Genomic DNA, 19,989 nt, shown 5'->3' with positions numbered 1-19,989 from the left:
CCTCCTCTCCACCACAGTTTCCAGGGACTCCAGCCTTAGTCCCAGTACAGAGCCAGCTTTCCTGATGATTTTCTCCAGTCTATTAGAGTCGCTGGCTCTGATGCTGCTTCCCCAACACACAGCAGCAAAGAAGATGGCGCCGGCAACAACACTGTGATAAAAGGTCTCCAACATCTTGCTGCACACATTGAAGGATCTCAGCTTCCTTAAAAAATAGAGTCTGCTCATCCCCTTCCTGCACACAGCATCAGTGTTAGATGCCCAGCCCAGTCTGTTGCCGATTACAACTCCCAGGTATTTGTAATCCTCCACCTCCTCCTCCACTTCCCCTTTGACCTTTAGTGGCCGTGAAGGTATCTTCTTCCTTCTGAAGTCAATCACCATCTCTCTGGTCTTACTAATGTTGAGCCTCAGGTGATTCTGGTCAGACCACTCCACAAAGCCGTCCACCAGTGTCCTGTACTCCCCCTCCCCTCCATCCCCTATACACCCAACAACTGCTGAGTCATCAGAAAACTTCTGTAGGTGACATGACTCAGAGTTGTACTGAAATCAGTGGGTGTACAAGGTGAATGCCACGTGATATTGTACACTTGTTCAAAATGTTTAATAAAAAAAATTAAAAAATGAATGACTGGTGTTGACCTCTGACCCCTGGAGACCTTTGACATGAACTGCACAGAACTCAGCAGAGTAGATATGCATGGGAGTCCCATGTTGTTCGCCCCACCACTGACGTCACTGCGCATGCGCCACACTGAAACAAGTGAATTTGTCCACACCGAGCCTCAGCATCCCTCTGTGACGACAGAGTCCACTGAGAGGACGCGCGGCGCGAGACCGACACGGGTCCACGGACAGCCGCGCGGGGAGACGGTCCGCTCCGTCCGGAGGATGCGCGCCGCAGCCAGCAGCAGCAGCAGCAGCAGCAGGTCGCGCTGAACGAGGTTCGGTACCGGGAGGCGGAGCCGCTGCAGATCGGAACCATGAGCTGCAACTGGGGCACCGAGCTGTGGGTAGGTGTGCATGTTCTCACATGAGCGCGTGGCAGCGGCCCTCGCGCCTCTGTCTGCCATAGCAACACGGCGGTGACGACAGCGTCTGGCTCTGCAGCATCATGGAGGATGCGGGGCGCTGCGGGCTTAGGGGATGAAATATCTCCTGATCAATAATCAATAATCTGGAAGCTCTGTCCTGCACCTGACTGCAGTTTCAACCCGAACTGGTTTCCAAGCCAGCACGGAGCCTGCAAGACAAAACCCCGGGCAGCAGCGGCTGTTTGCTTCTCTGGGGTCAGAGGCCGAACACACCTGGTCCTGTTGCTCCTCCTCCCCGTCAGGTGGAGGCGCTGTTCCCCTGCTGCTGCTTTAAGGTCGTTGATCAAATCAGAGGAACGTGATTTAAACCTTCATGTCTCCATCTGACGCGCCAGCCAGGTTAACCAGGTTAACCAGGTTAACCAGGCTAACCAGGTTAACAAGCAAAGCTTCTGCAGTTCCCTGACACTAAAACATCCAAAGTTGATCTGCTGCCTAAATGAACCGGCGGTTCTGGTTCTGCTGACCTCAAAGATTCACATCCAATGAGAACAAACTCAGGAAATCCTCCGACTCACTGACAGAGCCTTAGCATCGCTACCACAGAGCTGAGAAAACTTCCTTCACAGCCTTTATAATAACTCATCTATAATAATTATGGGGCCTGGGGGGGGGGGGGGGGGGGGGCAGCTTGGCCTCAGGGCTTCATTTATATGTGGATGATTGTCAAATCTACTTCCCTTTAAAACAAAATGGCCGCACTCTGGACTGACTTTTGATGACATCAGAGGATGGATGTCAATCAATTTCCTGTATTTTAATGTTTTTTTGTCAAAACAATTTAAAGTCACTTCAGCGTCAAGCCTGTTTGTCTTTTGTATCTAGAGCATAGAATAGAGCATATAGATCCGGTCCTGCAGACTGGAATTAAAAGCAGCTGCAGTCAGATCTACAGGTCTATAGATCTATACACCTGTAGATCTGCTGATAGCGAATCTACAGGTGAAACAGAGAGACACCTAGACGCTGATCATGGAGACAGACCGTCCAGGAATGCAGCTAGATGCTGAAGGGTTGGGGTTAAAGGTCATCATGAGACTGAAGGAAGGCAGATTATTTATATAGCTGCACCAGCAGGCGCACACACACACACACACACACACACACACACACACGCACACAACCACACACACACACACACACACGCACACAACCACACACACGTTTGTCAGGCTATCTTTGTGGGGATTCGTACCCTAACCTCTGACCTCCTATTGGCGCTCCTTCCCCTGGTGGGGACTAGCCTTCGGTCCCTCTGAGGACCGGTGGGTCCCTATGAGGACCGGTGGGTCCCCGTGAGGACCGGTGGGTCCCTATGAGGACCGGTGGGCCCCCACACACAGCCATCCATCCAGGCCATTGGGGCAGCAGGCGCTCCAGGTAAGGAGGACTGGCTGCTCACCTGGATGGCGTCAGGTGACTGCAGCGGCGTTGAGCTGTGAGATGGCAGGTGAACCAGTAAACGTGGTTCTTCTTCTGCTGTTCCAGGACCAGTTTGATAACCTGGAGAAACACACCAGCTGGGGGATCGACTTCCTGGAGCGATACACCAAGTTCGTCAAGGAGCGGGCCGACATCGAGCTGAGCTACGCCAAGCAGATCAGGTAGGTTCACCTGCACTCCGCATCCAGCGGGCCCTGAGCGTCTCCACCGACCCTAATGCTGACCCTGACCCTGACCCTGACCCCATCCATCTGCAGGAGCCTGTCCAAGAAGTTCCACCTGAAGAGGAGCAGAGAAGACGACAGCAGGTCAGTGGCTCCACCTGAAAGAAACATGGATGTTATTGGATGATGTTCTCATGTTTATGTCAGCGCCGTCATGTTAGACATTGGTAATCTGCTGGCCCGTGGAGGTCAAAGGCCATTCAGAAGCGGGCTCTGTGCTCTGATTGGCTCGTTCAGGTTCACCTGGTGTGTGGCGTTTGCGGCGACGCTGCAGCAGCTGAACGACATGGCGGCTCAGAGAGAAGACCTGGCCGACTGCCTGCACACGCAGATCGCCTGCGACCTGACGCGCTACACGCAGGAGCTGAAGGCCGAGAGGAAGACGGTGAGCTGGGGCTCCGGGGGCCACACCAGGATGGTGTCTGCTGGACCCTGCTCTCTGATCATGGAGCAGGGGCCCATTCAGGGTCAGAGGAACCCTGCAGACGTTTCTCATTCCAACAAATTTCTCTCATTTCAGCATTTCCAAGATGGCCGCCGTGCTCAGCAGCACATAGAAAGCTCCTGGAAGCAGCTGGAGTCTGTAAGTGACCTTTGACCCCTCCCTCCTGAGCAATCTCAGTTCATTCACTTTGTCACAGTTTGACTCCATCATGCTTTTTGATATTTATAGATATATAACCTAGATTGACTCACGTCTTTTTTATTTTGCATAACCATAGCAACAGAGAGGTAGTGCTGGATGAGCTGCAGCTCTGCCTGTGTCTGCTGCAGATGTGAAACAGAATAAAACCCACCACCCCGCTGTAGCTCCTCCCACATTCATATAGCTCCTCCCACAATGCTGATGCTAGGCCTGTCGAGATAAACGATAAATCAATTAATCGTTTGATAAAACTATTGACGTCATTTTAATTATCGGCATTATCGTCTCTTCTGACCTTTTTCTCTTTCTGTTGATGACACTGAATGAAAAAAGGCTCAACTCCGATGCTCTCCACTGACCTCTGACCTCATTTCCTCAGTGTAAAGCCCAGCGCAGAGACAGATCTTAGAGCTGTCAGCCGATTGTCGGTCCATTTTTAAAACCTGACAGAGATCACACATTAGCCGACAGAAATCCTAGGTATAACGGTTCGATCGGGTTCGTTCCTGCCGTGTGGTGTCCAACAATGGGCACAAAATAATGGCTACAAGTTCAGTGAACTAATTTTAAAACCAGGCATTAATCAATGCTTTACTACAATCTACCTGCAATGCATGTGGCTAGTGTCAGCGTAAAGTCCTGACTGAATGAAAATCATTAGAACCTGTTTACGTCACGTTAATGAAGAACAGCTGAAAAGTTACCGGGTTTATCAACTGCAGTAGCAATTTCGCTCCAACTCCTCCTCTTGTCATTTCTATATTCTTTGCACGAAATGTTGAATAAACATTGTGACTCTAGATCTGTGACTCTAGATCTGTAATTCTAGATTGTTCCTCTTTAGGTCCAAAGATTAAAACTTCAGCGCTATTTCCGTTCAACTGAAGAAAGTTTTGGCTCATCCGCACACTGATTGGTCTAAGCATCTGTTCAGTGATTGGATGGTTCCGAGTCTCCTGGTGACGTCATAATGTAGGGTTAGGCGTCACAGCGTTACCTGTTGATGGTCAGCGGCGCCTCTGGCCCAGAAAAGCTGCTGCAGGTTCATGTCTCACCAGGGATCAGTTGCACATGAGGTCTTTGCTCCTCATGGGGAGAGCACGCCCCCTAGTGGCTCATGTGCTGCAGAGTGTTAGCATGTGATTGGGCTCCATTGGAGAACCACAGTAACGTGCCGGCTGTATGGCGGCCATGTTGCTGGGTGTTTTTGTTACAGCCGCACATCAGGGAAACGGTTCCCACATCTGAAAGGTTGAGACTGTTTCCACGTTCTGGGTGTTTTTCAGAGTAAGCGTCGGTTTGAGCGAGACTGCAAGGAGGCGGAGCGCGCTCAGCACGTCTCGGACAGGATCGAGCTGGACAACAAGGCGGATGGAGAAAAGGTTTTACTCACACTTTACCTGCTCCAGTTCAGAGCAGTCAGCAGTTTAGTTTCTCCTTTCCTGACCTGATGTCTCTCTCTGTGTTTTGCCTCAGCGCTGCTCTCTGAAGGTAGAGCCGTCTTCCTCTCTGACCCACATTAGTCGGATTTCTGAAATGAAACGAATGTGTTAAAAGCTGAAGTTGATGTTTTCTGGCTTCAGGCTCGACAAGCGGCTCAGCAGAAGCAACAAGCTGCTGAGGAGTCCAGGAAGGAGTACGTGACCAGTCTGAACCAGTTCAACCAGGACCAGCACCAGCACTACCGCACACTGGTTCCAGTTATATACCAGGTGAGGGACTGGGGCGTGAACATTAGTAGAGTCAGAGGAAGCCAGCTCCATGTAACTCCTGCACCATTTCTTAAGAGAAGGTTTTATTCAAAGTGACAAGATGGCAGCTGGCTAACGGCGCTCTGTTCCCAACATGTCACCAGATGACTGTACTGTGGTAAGGCGCTTTTATGTGGTATCGTTCTCTGAACGTGTGGTAGCAGTGTAGGCTGGTGAACTTTTTCTGAAGAAAGCAGTTATGGTTAGCTTAGCATCGGAACAATTTCTATCCATGACGAAACCACAAGAAGATCACTTCCTTCATCTGAACATCTACCTGTTTAAAATGAAAAGCTGTAGATGTTTGCACTAATCCTTTACTAGAATATCCTACCTGTTCAAATATTTTAAATACAGAGGTTAGTAAGAATAAAACCGTAAACAGGTTTTTATTGGAATTAAATGAAAGACTAATACAGATCAGTGTGACTCTTTTATGCACATTAATCTGCTGTATGACAGACTTTATTAAATGCAGCCACAATGTGTCACTGAAATGATAGGATATGATTCATATACACTAATATTACACGGCTATTACAGCTTCAGTCCCACTTATTATCGCTAACTTCTGTTTAGCAAAGTTTAATCATAAAAAAGAGTGTAATTAAACTAAAATATTTTAAAGCATAAGGACAAAATAGCCCAAAAAACAACGTACTTTGTCCTGATGAACAATAACTTTCTTACGACTTTGCAGACAGCAAACTAAAACCATTTCTAAATATATTTACAAGCTGCTGTCATGTAAAATAAAACCATGAAGTAATTCAGCAGCTTAATGAAAACCAGGAATAAAATAAATGAAATAAAACTTACCGTAATCTGCGCTGAAATAAAACACATGAAACCAAACCTCCACAGGTTCCACAGTGGGTTAGGGTAGGGTGACCCTATGTGACGAAGCATCCATGTGCGCATCACCACAAGGTAGGACGGATTTACGGGTAGCACAGATAAACAGAACACCTGTTGGAGAACGAACAGGGGGAGGACACCCCAAATTCAACCGACTGATGTCATTCCTAGGGGCCCCATAGGAGACGCTGGGTCCGACGGTCGGGAGGCGGAGCTCTCTGTCATCATAAACATTGTGATTCTAGATCTGTGACTCTAGATCTGTGACTCTAGATCTGTGACTCTCAGAGCGAAAGTCCACCGACCTCATAGGGGTTTTTCTCTTAGTTATCCCTGTTTTCTCTTCAGCTGCCGCAGACAGCAGCAGTAGAGTAGGTTCTAAGTTGTTTTTTATTTTTCATATAGTTTTTTTTCATTTACATGACAGGAACGTTCATGGCTCATGTAAATAGTTTTCTTTTTGGATGGATGCACTCAGAGTAGGTTGGGGATCAGGGGACAGAGATATATCGTTACAGGTTTAAAACGTACATCAATCTATAATCTATAATGACTGGAAAATATAGAAAATTCTCATCTTGGATGTGGAAATCCAGCCAAAAGGCACAAAATATTGGCTTATTTAAAGACACAATATTTCTCCAAGATGAGGGGGAACAGTCCAAGTTTAAAACAGGTTGGGTTACCATACCATACCATACCAACTTTATTTATAAAGCACTTTAAAACAACCACAGCTGATACAAAGTGCTGTACATCAAAACACAACATAACAATAAAAAAAACATAAAATAAAAACTTACAGTTTAAAAACAAAAACAAAAAAAAACAAAAAAAACAAAAAAAAAAAAAAAAAAAAAAAACATACAGTTTAAAACTAGATCCCGCTAGAGTTAAAAGCCAAATAAAATAGATGGGTTTTAAGACGAGCTTTAAAAGTGGACAGTGAAGGGGCCTCCCTGACCTGCAAAGGCAAGTTGTTCCATAATTTGGGGCCCATGACAGAGAAAGCCCTGTCCCCTCTGAGCTTCCTTCTTGATCTCGGTACCTCCAAAAGCAGCTGATCTGCGGACCTAAGAGACCGATAAGGTATGTATGGGTGAAGAAGCTCAGAGAGGTAAGCCGGGGCAAGATTATGTAGTGATTTAAAAACAAACATAAGAATTTTAAAATGAATTCTAAAATATACCGGCAGCCAGTGAAGTGAGGCCAGGACAGGGGTCACGTGTTCCCTCTTTCGAGTTCCTGTCAGCAGTCGTGCAGCAGCATTCTGTACTAGCTGCAGACGTGAGAGCAGCGACTGACTAACTCCCAGATAAAGTGCGTTACAGTAATCCAATCGAGTTGAAATAAAAGCATGGATCACTGTTTCAAAATGCTGCCTGGAAAGAAAAGATTTCACTGACGCCAATCGCCTTAAATGATAAAAGCTGGACTTAACCACGGCTCTGATTTGGCTATCCAATTTAAAATCACTGTCCACCTTAAAACCAAGATCTGTAATAACAGGTTTAAAATAAACCTCCAAGGGTCCCAGGTCAACAGAGGAGGACTCACAGGAGCCACTGGGTCCAAACACCATCACCTCTGTTTTGTTTTCATTAAAATTTAAAAAGTTCAAGGCCAACCAAGCTTTAATATCACCTAGACATGCCAGGAGATGTTTGATAGAATGTACATCCTTTTGCTTCAGGGGCAAATAAATCTGACAATCATCAGCGTAACAATGAAACGAAATCCCATGTTTTCTGAGGACAGAACCCAGAGGCAGTAAATAAAGAGAGAAAAGCAGTGGGCCCAGAATGGAGCCCTGTGGGACGCCATAAGGCATTGAAGCAGTAGATGATTCAGAGTCACCAATCTTGACCGAGATTGTTCTCTCCTCCAGGTAAGACCTGAACCATTTAAGAACAGTGCCACCAATACCTACAACGTGGTATAATCGTGATATTAAAATGTCGTGGTCTACTGTATCAAAGGCAGCAGTTAGGTCAAGTAAAATCAGAACAACATGGTTACCAGAATCACATGAAAGAAGGATGTCATTAAAAACTCTTATTAAAGCAGATTCTGTGCTATGAAGAGTTTTAAAACCTGACTGGAAAACCTCCAGAATGCCATTGTAATCTAAAAACTGTTACAGCTGACAGTACACAAGTTTTTCTAAAACCTTAGAAAGAAAAGGCAGCTTCGAAATAGGCCGATAATTAGCCAGAACAGTTTGATCAAGGCCAGGTTTTTTAAGCAGTGGTTGCACTACTGCATGTTTAAAACTAGCAGGGACCACACCTGATGACAGACTGCTATTTATAATTGCAAGAACAGGCTGCCCTATGCTAGATAAGATATCTTTAAAAAATCGTGGAGGGACAGGATCACGAGGGGAGCCTGATGGCTTAATATGGCCAACCGCGTCCTCTAAAAGTGCGACAGTCACAGGCACAAACTGATCGAAAGCAGCCGAGCGAGGGACCAAAAAGAACATATTGAACATATTTGAACATATTTTTCATATCTCTCACTCAGGTGTTCACTAGGTCTGTTGTAAACAAATATTTTAGTAATCGAGTAATCTATCGATTATTCTTAAGATTAATCAAGTAATCAGATTAAATAAAATACTGGTAAATCTAACCTAGCAGCAGTTTTACTATCACATATCAACATCAGTCCAATTTTTCATATTTGAGCTTCTCTAACAAAAACTTTTCTGCTGTTTAGAAAACTAACCTGGAACAATAACAGCTCACTTTCCAAGTTAACCTGAAGAAAAGTGATACAGAAATCTGAAATTATATTTAATTTAATAATAAAGAGGCAGGCTCACAAATACACTTATAAAAATGTCTATGCTCCAGCTTTTGGTTTCTGTATTCATCTTCAGTGAGTTTAATACCTGAACTCTGACCTTGCCCAGACATTTATAGCTGTATGTTCATGTTAGCGACGGGATTTGACTCCTTCGTTCATCACACACAGAAACGCATCATTTCTGTAACGCCACGATGAGCTTCGCCATCCGTTAGTGGCGACCGGGACGATATGAAATACATTTTCCGGTTCGTCCGTAAAGCTACACTTACACTGTAACCATCACCTGCTCAGCCGCCCGCCGTGTTCAGTCTATCCGCTCACCTGTATAAATACACCTGCAGGTTGGTCCCGCCGTTCGCTCTGAACCAGCAGCTCCGGGAGGAGAAAAGCTGCCGTACTCCAGGCATGGCGCCAGTCATTTTAAAGATGCTTATTGGTCCCCCAAAAATGACACAAACCCGGACATTATCATGAATCAATAAAATCCTCCCAGGCCGAACTTGAAAACTGGACCTTATGCTGCCAACACTTAGCTTTCATCAACAACTCAGGCGGGAGTGAGAGCGCTGGGCAACGCAAATAACGACCCGGCCGGAACACGGCGCATTGAATAATAAAATATAACTTAATGAAGCTTCGAGGCAGATAAATTTCCCTGGAGGAATTTTAATAATCGAGGAATCATTTCAGCTGTAGTGTTCACAATGACGTAATTATTCTTATTAAGAGAAATATTCAGTTTTCACTGATAAAACAAGTTAAAGACACAGAGGGAAGAATGGTTTGTCTAAGGCGTTCCTGTGGGTAAACTTACTGCATATGCTTCATGGAAGAAAAAAGAGAGTTTATGTCAAATTTGACAATTGGTAATGAAACTTAAAGAAAACAATTTGGCAGGTGTTATGATTATTTACTTTATTGAGATATTTGTGGGCTTAAGTTTCAGTTCAATTAAATTTATAACAAAAACGTGGAATATTCCCTTTTCATGGATAAAAACTTCATTCTAGGAGGGAGGAGAGAAAACGAGCAAATTATTAGCAAGTCAAGTTAAAAAAGAGGATTTTTTTTTACCCCTCCAGGGTCTTTTGTGGCTCTAGTGTCTCTTATATGAACGTAGGCTGACAGGAAGGGGAAGACATGCGGCAAATATCGCCGGGTCCGGGAATCAAACCCGCGCCGGCCGTGTCGAGGACTCACGGCCTCCAAGCGTGGGTCGCGCTGTCCCCTGCGCCACCACGACACGCCCAAACAGAGGATGGTTTTAACACCATCCCTGCCATTAAACAAGGAGAAACTAGTAACTCAGCTAAAGACATAAACTGTCATGTTCCGTGTTTTTCTGTGTATTTATTTATTGTTTTCTGTGTCCTTGAGTCTCTTCGTTGTCCTGTCCTCCCCTTGATTGTTCCCAGGTGTGTCTCGTTTCTGTGATTACCCTCCCGTGTATTTAATGCCACCTGTGTGTCTGCGTCTCTGTCGGGTCCTTGTTGTTTGTTCGCGTCATACTGTCTAGCTGTCGTCTCATTGTGGCGTCTAGTCCCTTCGTGTAACCGGTTGCTACCGGCGTCGAGCCCTGGCTTCCGCTCGGCCGTGCTGCCCGGTGTTTGTGGACTGTTTTGGATTTTATGTTCATTAAATCATCATCATTCATCTACCTGGTTCCACCTGCGTCTGCCTCACCACCTTACATCCGCACTTCATGACATAAACACTATTATGAAACATTATATACATCCTCAGTGTTTTAACGGGACAAACCAAGGAGACTGTGATGTTTTTCTGTCTAAACTCAATCTGCCAAGGCTCTCAGGAGCAGGTAGAGGGTTGGAAACACCAATTACAGAAGATTAGGGCCCCTAACCCACAGTCACTCTGGCTCCAGTGTTACAAAAGGTGGATCAAGAGATTTTCGAGAGGACAGCTGAATGAAGCTCCAATATCCTTGATTCCAAAAAAAGATTGGGATAAATTAGAGGCCAATTAGTTTATTAAACATGGACAGTAAAATATGAACCCAGGTTCTGGCTGTGAGTCCTTCCTGGAGTTATTCATCAGAATCAGACAAGCTTTGTGAAAACCGCTCCTCCTCGGAGAGCATTAGAAAATGTTCCACCTGTGACCAGGTGTGAATGACACCTCCAGTCAAAGGAGGAGCCAGTGTCTGCCATCTCCTAAGCCAGGGGCCCCAGAGTGGGTCCTCAAGGGCCGGGATCCTGCATCTTTCAATCTCTCCCTGGTTTAACGCACCTGGATCCAACGGTGGCTCGTTAGAGGCCTAAGAAGAACGTTGACCTGCTGAAAGGTTGTTGGTACCAGGGAGGGAAGTAAAACATGCAGGACGTCGGCCCTCCAGGGCCCACTTTGGGCTCCCCTGTCCTAAGCGTTTGATAAAGTCTCTTCTCAGCTCACTCAAATTTTGGATTTGGACCATTTTTTACTAAATGGGTTAAAATAGAGTATAAGGAACTAAAGGCTAATTTCACTATCTCATCCTTTTTGAATTGATCACGTGGGACCCATCAGGGTTGTTCTCTCATTGTTATTCATTATGTTTACTGAAACTTTGGCAGCGAGCGTTGGGATAAATAAGGAGAAACATGGACGCCATGCCGACTCGAAGGTCGCAGGTTGAGCTAAATCTGAATCCAGCCATTATCCTCTGTTGGAGCCATAAATAGGACATATTTTAGTTATTTTTATGATGGGTTGGTTTTTATTTTATCTTATTTAGTTAAGAAGATTGATATTTGTTCAGGCCATTTTTATTGTGAAATGTAGTTTTATTTTGAAAGGCTTACTTCCTGTCGGGCTGTATATTAGAAAAATGATTGACGGATTACCGAGACACGGCCAATAAGCTGTGTATTTTAAACAGGAAACAAATTGTAAAACTGATTTATTGTCATTTTTGTATTTGCTTTTTTTTTTGTTAAATTCACGGTTTGCACGCGTCCTTTACTTCCAGTGTCTGAGGAGTGACAGACAGTGGGTCTGTTGCCATGACAACCTCTTCATGTCATTCACACCTGGTCAAAGATTTTCAGTTCAGTGGATTCCTGAAGGCACAAAGTGACTCAGGAGGGATTTGGAAGATTTACCTTCACTACATTTTCTTTCAAAAATTCAACTGTGAAAAGTTGGAGAAGATAAAACTAACACTGTGGGGTAATATTAACATCATAAAAATGATTACTGCCCCTCAGTGTAGCTATGTGCTTATGATGCTTCCTATTACAATTCCACTTGATATTTTAAAGCTATGAACATTTGATGAAACATTTCTTGTTGGGAAGTAAAAGAGTGAGAATAAAACTAGAGAAATTATCTGTTCCTAAGGAAAAGAGACTTCTGGATCCTAAACCCTGTTGTCTGTCATTTGAGATGCCTAAATCTCACACAGGTGTGTGTGTGTGTGTGTGTGTGTGTTCTCATGGTATATGCATGATTTGGTGATTTGTATAAAGACGGGCAATTCATGTCCTTCAACAAACTTACTTACATTTAAGTTGGAAGGTAGAGCAGATTTTTGGAAATGTCTGCAGATGAGACATTATGTTACCTCAAAATGTAAAACGATTGTAGAAAATGACATATAGAACTATATTAGAATACCACCTGATCAACATATTGCCTCTCAGTTTAATAAACTGTCAAGTTATAATTTGAGTAGTAATTTGTCAAATACTAAACTTTTATGGCAGAGAGATTTGAGAAAAGAAAAATGGTTGAATGTGCTGTCAGTGGTAAATATGTGACAGAAGTAAATGTATTCAGTATAAAGTACTACATAGATATTATACCTACCAGAATACAAAAGTACTACATAGATATTATACCTACCAGAATACACAGGAAAGAGGTGGGCAGGTTAGGGTCTGTTCTCTGGTTTCACCATTTTGGTTTCAAATGTTGGAGGTTCTGAGTTGGGACACGGACCGGGACTCGGACCTGGACACGGACCAGGACTCGGTCTGGGACACGGACCTGGACCGGGACATGGACCTGTGACGTGGACAGGGACTCGGTCTGGGACACGGACTGGGACTCGGACCTGTGACGCGGACAGGGACTCGGTCTGGGACACGGACCGGGACTCGGACCTGTGACGCGGACAGGGACTCGGTCTGGGACATGGACCGGGACTCGGACCTGGACATGGACCTGGACATGGACCTGTGGCGCGGACAGGGACACGGACCTGGACTCGGACCGGGACTCACTCATAAGAACTCCGGCCTCTGGCTGACTGATCAGGACGAAGTTTCCTGGTTTTTCTGGACAACTAACTTTTTCCAGCTACTGTTTGTTTTTGAATCAACACTGTAACCAGTGTTGGGTAAGTTACTTTAAAAATGTAATCCATTACTACCCAACACTGACTGTAACATTGATATGATGTAACAGCTGCAGCCTTTTCTGTTTGTGTTTCTACTTTATGTGTGACAATATTCAGAAAATCAATGAAATTTGAATTACAAAACAAAGTGACTCGAAACCCTTTTAAATCAGTTTAACTTCAATTTGACCATTTACAGTTTACTCAGGTCATGTGACTAACTGCAGAACAGTTTGTTCTCACAAAACTTCATGTTTCTGATTCAGTTTTCACATTTTTATCTAAACGTGTTTAATTATAAATGATTTTACCCAAAACTGTCTCAGTGCTGCCCTCTGCAGGCCAAACGGTGCCACAGCAATTAGATTCTCTAGTGGTTTAAATCCGTCTGGCTTTTCGCCACTCTGACCTACAGACGACCTCTGACCTGCAGATGACCTCTGACCTACAGATGACCTCTGACCTGCAGAGCGTTGTTGCCATAAAAGTCTCAAACACAGAAAGTGACTAGATGTGTGTCTTTGTTTCTGACTGAATGTAGCAGTAGATCTATCATAAATAGATTCTACATTCCAGTCTATAGATCTGTGTGTAATAGATTCAGTGTTTGATAGACCTTCTGCTCATAGATTGACTCTGTCTGGTCGTTGCAGCGCATTCAGGACATGGAGGAGCGTCGTATCGAGCGGATCGCCGAGGCGATGCGTTCGGCAGCGGAGTCGGAGCGGAAGGTCCTTCCTGCGGCGAGCCGCAGTCTGGACGCCATGATGGACGCCGCTGAAAGCATCCAGCCCAGGAAGGTGAGGCCCACGCCTGGAGGGTTTTAGAGCTGCAGCTGATCCATGGATCATCATCTGTGTGTGTGTGTGTGTGTGCAGGACACCGGTCATGTGGTGGAGGTTTATAAATCCGGCTTCGACCCTCCAGGCGACGTTGAGTTTGAAGATTACAGCGCCAACATGAGGCGGAGCATCTCTGAATCCAGTTACCTTGACAACCGGGCTGAGGGGCGAAAACACAGCAGGAAGTTGTGGCCCTTCCTACGGAAAAACAAGGTGACCCCCCCCACACACACCTTTGGACCCGGTCGGTTCCTCTGGGAGATCCTGAAGGTTTCTAAGAAAACATGAGAATGAAAGGATTAAACCCGGTTTGGGGGTCACCTGGTGGGGGGTCACCTAGTTGCCTGAACTGAAGCTTTTGTGTCTCTCTGCAGCTGCTGCATCTCCTGTCGTCGCCAAGGCAACCACCACCCCCGCCCCCGACCTCACCTTCACCTGGAGAGGTGATCAACTCCTCCCAGTCTCCACCCACAGGCTCCAGAGAGCCAATCACACAACGGCTTAGTGACCTCATGAGCTCTGGGTCCAGAACCAGGAAGCAGTGTCTCCGAAGCCTGAAGAGAGGGGTACACACACACACACACACACACACACACACACACACACACACACACACACACAGACAGATGGATCATCCTCACCTGTTCCTCAGAGTTTTGCCCCTCCTGGGTTTGCATCAGGTCTCTCTCCCAGAGAAACATCTTTACCCAACCGAACCTTCAGCCTGGAGGGCATCAGGGTTTAATGATCCCAGACGTTGAGACTCCACAGCTGCAGAGTAAGAGACAGTAACAGCAAGCTAGCCGTGGAGCTAGCCGTGGAGCTAGCCATACAGTAAAGTGCAGCAATATATTTATAATTTTCTCCTCGTACCACATCAATCACTTATTAATAATCTCACAATAAACATTAAGCCTAAAACCAAACCACTGCAACAGACTGAATATCAGTGGGTTTTTTTGTGACGTTGTTGTCAGTTGCTATGGCAACGTAGCTGCGCTTGAGTTAACGGTTTTTCTACGGCGGCTCTGGATGTAGCAGAATCATCTTTTTACCCTCCAGCTTTGTCCACATGCACGAAATTTCCTCATATAAACAATAACATGCAGGGGGTCTATATTTGTAAATATGATTAAGTCAGAGCTATGAACCTCATCGCATGTCACTTTTATATATCTATACATACAGTACAGACCAAAAGTTTGGACACACCTTCTAATTCAGTGGGTTTTCTTTATTTTCATGACTATTTATAAGGTAAGGAATCCCACTTATTAACCTGACAGGGCAGGTTGACCTAGGAAGTGAAAACCATTTCAGGTGACGACCTCTAGAAGCTCATCAAGAAAATGCAGAGTGTGTGCAAAGCAGTAATCACAGCAAAAGGTTGCTACTTTGAAGAAACTAGAATATAAGGGCTATTTTCAGTTGTTTTACACTTTTTTGTTTAGTTCATATTTCCACATGTTATTCATAGTTTTGATGCCTTCAGTGTGAATCTACAATGTCAATAGTCATGAAAATAAAGGAAACTCTTTGAATTAAAAGGTGTGTCCAAACTTTTGGTCTGTACTATATATCTAAATACAGTATATAAGCTCAGAGAGCGAATGTTTCTGCTAAATCAGAGCGTTTAACTCATTTGTTTTGCTTCTTTCATGCTCTCCTGATTGGACAGCTGTCCCTAAAGCTGGTCAGTGTGTCACTGGTCATTTAAATCCTGGAGTTTCAAAGCTCTGCTGCGTTTCCTAACGGTTGCTCCCGCTCCGTTCAGGGTTCCAGTGTAACTGACGGCAGCCAGCTTCCTCCTGAGCAGAGACGCAAGAAGCTTCTGGCCCGAATTAACAGCATCAACCAGGAGATCCAGAGAGAGCGAGAGCAAAGGTAACACATGACGGCAGGGGGCAACGTAGGGTACACACAGTACTACTAACTCATAGTACTGCAGTCAGAGTAGTACTATTTCAACATATTTTTTTCAAGTAAAAATAAAAAGTAGCCATCCAAGAAATTACTCAAATCAGAGTCAAGTATTTGGTAAAAGGCAAGTAATTATATAAACACAATATCCAATAAAACTGAAGCTCCTGTTTCACTGAAACATTGTCTGAGTTTCAACTCTGGGTAAAAGTGGCGGTTCAACAACAGTCGAGGTTAACCTGATACAAGTCGAGTCGACTAGTCGCTGTGACGTCATAGAAACGGTTTTATGAGTTGATAAACTTTGGGGGGATTGAACCCATTGGGTCCCATTGGGACCCATAGGGACCGTCCAGGTCTAGAGCCGCTCTGCCCACGACGCCGCGACACGCCTCATTCTGGAAACCTGGGCTGGAGTCTGCAGAACTTTTACTGCTAAATTATTTTGTATTTTTATGTTTCACACTAGCAGACAAACTCACCTAGTTCCTCATCACTCTGTCAGTAACCGCGACCTGTCGACTCGACATGAAACGTCACAGCAGCGAGTCGACTAGATGGTGCATCTCAACTAGTATAACTAGTCATACTTAGTTACAGGTGACTAAGTAAGACTAGTTACCAGACCTGTATTGGGGAAGGTTCTGGTTCTGCTAGACCGTTGGGACTGTTCTGTGTTTCAGAGATGCTCTGCTGAAGATGAGGGAGGTTTATGAACGAAGTCCTCAGATGGGCGACGCCAGAAGTTTGGAGCCTCGACTGGAGGAAGTGAAGCTGAACCTGCAGCGACTGGAGGAGGAGTTGAGGCGGAGCCAGGTGGGCGGAGCAGAGAGGACCGCCAGATTACTCTGAATACATTCTGTCGGTTCTCTGAGTTTACTCTGGTACCGACCGGGTTCTGCTGTGTTTCTGGGTCCAGGTGTGGCTCTCGGAGACGGACGGTGGTCTGTCTGATCATGGTGGCGGGAGGCAGAGCGGAGGTTGCGGGTTAAACTCCCAGGCAACAACGCCAGGAAGCAACAGCCTGAAGCAGCTGAACAACCGCAGCCCTGCCAGCAGAGAGAGGTGATCGGAACCCATTATCCACGGACCCGCTCTGCCTCGGTTCTGGACCGGCCCAGGCTGAACTGTGCTCTCCTTTCAGCCCCGACGGCAGCTACACCGAGGACCAGGCGGCCGAAATCACCTTCAAGTCGCGCAGCTCCGAGTTTGACGATGACTTCGATGATGAAGAACCGCTACCGAGCATCGGAACCTGCAAGTCTCTGTACCCGTTCCAAGGTACCGTCTCAGTTTGGACCGGCCAGTCACTATCGTCGTCATCATCACCATCATTTCTGCAATTTTATTTTTAACAGTTGACAGAATCACAATCCTTCCAGACTGAAACAAATTTACCAACTTTTTAACAAAGAAGTTGGGATTTCCAGAACCAGAGACTAAAGACTCGGATCAGAGAAACTCATCCAGGTTTTGATTCCTGCAGCAGCGTCTTCACAGGTCTGACTGACAACCCAACGGTCCAGAACGCTGCTGCTGGAGTTCTGACTAGAACCAGGAGGATAGAGACACCACCTGGTTCTACACTATCTAGTTCTACACCACCTGGTTCTATATTCATTCACTCAGAGACTTTAATCTACTGTTGGTCGTTTAGAAACAGATTAAAGATCTGCTGCTGCTGGATCAACCTGCTGGTTCTGGTTCTGGTTCTGGATGCAGAGCAGAACCAGAACAGAAACAAGGAGAAGCAGCATTCAGCTTCAATGCTCCACAGATCTGCAACAAACTGCCAAAAAAACTGCAAAACAGCTGAAACCCTGAGTCCCTTTAAACCCAGCTGGTTGGAGCTGATCTTGATTATTAATGACTTCATCAATATATTGATCTGTATTGCAGATTTTGATGACGGTGTTGACAAACTGTAACGTTTGTTGATTGTTGGCCTCCGTTGAGTCAAAGTTCACCAGGCAGGAAAAGTAAAAGATGTTTTCTGGGTGAAACAGCTAAAAATCCAAATACAGACTTTCCCGCTAAAACAGCGATACGGGAAGCTTTTGATGGGCTTTGCTCCCTGTCAGGCGTTTGTGACGCTGGTTCTGGTTCGCTCTGACTCGTCCTGCAGGTCAGAACGAAGGAACGCTGTCGATGGTGGAGGGGGAGCTGCTGTCTGTGGTGGAGGAGGACAAAGGAGACGGCTGGACCAGAGTCCGCAGGAACCTGGAGGAGGAGGGATACGTCCCCACGTCCTACATCAAGGTGTTTCTGGACGGCAGCGCCAAAGGTACCGAGTGACCTGGGACGGTTCTTCGTGCTGGAGGTCAAAGGTTAAAGGTCAACTTAGTCAGAGGAGCTAGCAACCGAATATTACATGATTAACTTCCCAGGAAGATCTTTGTCCTGGTTGGACCAAACCGGACAAAGACATTCAGTTTCTTGGTTCTAGGAACGGCCCGGTTCCTGTTGTCGAGGTGAACTTGGTTTAAAATGCAAAGTTCCTTTTAAATGGAGCCTGAAGCTTAAATGGTTTCATGAAACAACAACGAAGGTTGAGCAGTTTGGATCCCACCAGGAAGTGACGAGTTTCCTGAAGGTCAGAAAACTCGCCACTTCCTGTCTCATTTCTGTCTCTTTGTCTGGCAGGATTTGCACAGACCAGCCGTCTTGTTTAGCTCATCTGTCAGCCTATCGGGACATCTTGCAACAGGAAGTGGCAGCTTCTGATTGGACAGAATTACTCTTTGGATACTTCACCAAATCAGTGTGCAGATGATTGCACACTGATTGCACACAGAAGCCTCTGACTGGCCAGTCAGCCTTCAGGACCGATTTTCGTTGACCTCTAACTGACGTTGTGAAATGTTGATCAAGTTGATGCTGCAGGTGAAGAATCTGGAGCAGAAACCAGAAAAAACAGGAAATGAAGCAAACTTTCAGGCTGTGATGTCATTGCTGTGCTGACATCACAGCAGGTGTGAATTCAAAACATTCAGTTTCTTCTGTAAATGTGAACCCCAGCAACACAAATATTAACCACGCCCAAGAGAGGGGCGGGGCACATAGGCTCCGCCCCTTAGTCAATGATTATTGAATATATTAAGTGTGTGAAATGTGAATGTTTCGATTTAATAATTAGCCCACTGACAAGTTATTTATTAACTGATTGACTGTTTTTTTTATTAGTCTTATGAGCACGCCATTTGTAACTTCCTGTATGTAAAACTTTCAAAATAAAGTCCACTATCGGAGCCAAATATGTGTATTTTTGGTTTTTGGTCACTAGATGGGGCTGTCGGCTCCAGTATATGAACCAACAGGTGACAAGTAGTTGACAGGTGTTGAACCCGGAAGGACATTCAAGTTTTTGACGCTGTGGCGGAGTCATTGTTAACACTGGCCTGGAATAAATGGATTTATTCATAAATGGTTCATCTGGAACAAATTTGGACAACAAGAAGGTCTTTGGGATTGACTTTACACTTGATCAACAGGAACAACGTTAGCAACGTTAGCCGCTCAGTGCCTCCTAACTAACCACAACGCCTAACTAGTCCCGTATTAAACTGGCTAGTTTATCCACTCTGAGCTGAACTCTTGTTTTCTGTCTTAAGTAGGAAAAACTGTGCCAGGTTCCTGCAGAGATTAAAATTAAAGAGTGGTTATTATTCTATTTTCATAAGTGTCGTGTTTTTTCTTTGGTTTGCAGACAGACTCCTCTTTTCTCCTTTTCTGTTAGGATCTTTGGTTGTTTTGGGTTTTGATTCATTGATTCTAGTTTCATTATTATTTGTTCGTCATTGTCTTTATTTGATAATATCAGCCTTTTTTAAATTATTATTTTACTTTAATTCAGAACTTCTTACTGTTTCTAGTTTATGTTTATTTCTTGTGTCCAGTTAGTACTCTAGTTTTATTATGTCCAGTTATCGGCCCGGTCCCAGTTCTCCGGTTCTCCTTCCTGTCCTTCAGATGGGCGTTCATGTTGAAGGGTTTGAGGTTGGTGTCCCACATTCCCCACTTCCTTCCTCCAGCTCTACAGGAAATAAAGTTGTTCT

The 19,989-nt window shown here is 45.2% G+C and overlaps 1 protein-coding gene across 1 annotated transcript; it reads left to right on the top strand.

Moving 5' to 3' along the window:
* The first annotated feature begins 762 nt into the window (after window positions 1–762).
* Window positions 763–19,188, top strand: LOC102236384 (formin-binding protein 1-like). The gene is made up of 18 exons (XM_023344042.1): window positions 763–1,016; window positions 2,586–2,701; window positions 2,798–2,848; window positions 3,002–3,149; window positions 3,285–3,347; window positions 4,697–4,792; window positions 4,887–4,901; window positions 4,994–5,122; window positions 13,826–13,972; window positions 14,051–14,227; window positions 14,389–14,580; window positions 15,693–15,707; window positions 15,789–15,898; window positions 16,618–16,750; window positions 16,854–16,999; window positions 17,079–17,215; window positions 18,060–18,218; window positions 18,578–19,188. The coding sequence occupies exons 1-18, from the start codon at window positions 987–989 to the stop codon at window positions 18,604–18,606; spliced, it is 1,893 nt and encodes a 630-aa protein (XP_023199810.1). The 5' UTR covers window positions 763–986; the 3' UTR covers window positions 18,607–19,188.
* Window positions 19,189–19,989: the final 801 nt, after the last annotated feature.

The sequence above is a fragment of the Xiphophorus maculatus genome, chromosome 12, assembly GCF_002775205.1.
Source record: "Xiphophorus maculatus strain JP 163 A chromosome 12, X_maculatus-5.0-male, whole genome shotgun sequence".
In the NCBI taxonomy this organism is placed as follows: domain Eukaryota; kingdom Metazoa; phylum Chordata; class Actinopteri; order Cyprinodontiformes; family Poeciliidae; genus Xiphophorus; species Xiphophorus maculatus.
This window is presented reverse-complemented; position numbering and strand designations above follow the sequence as displayed.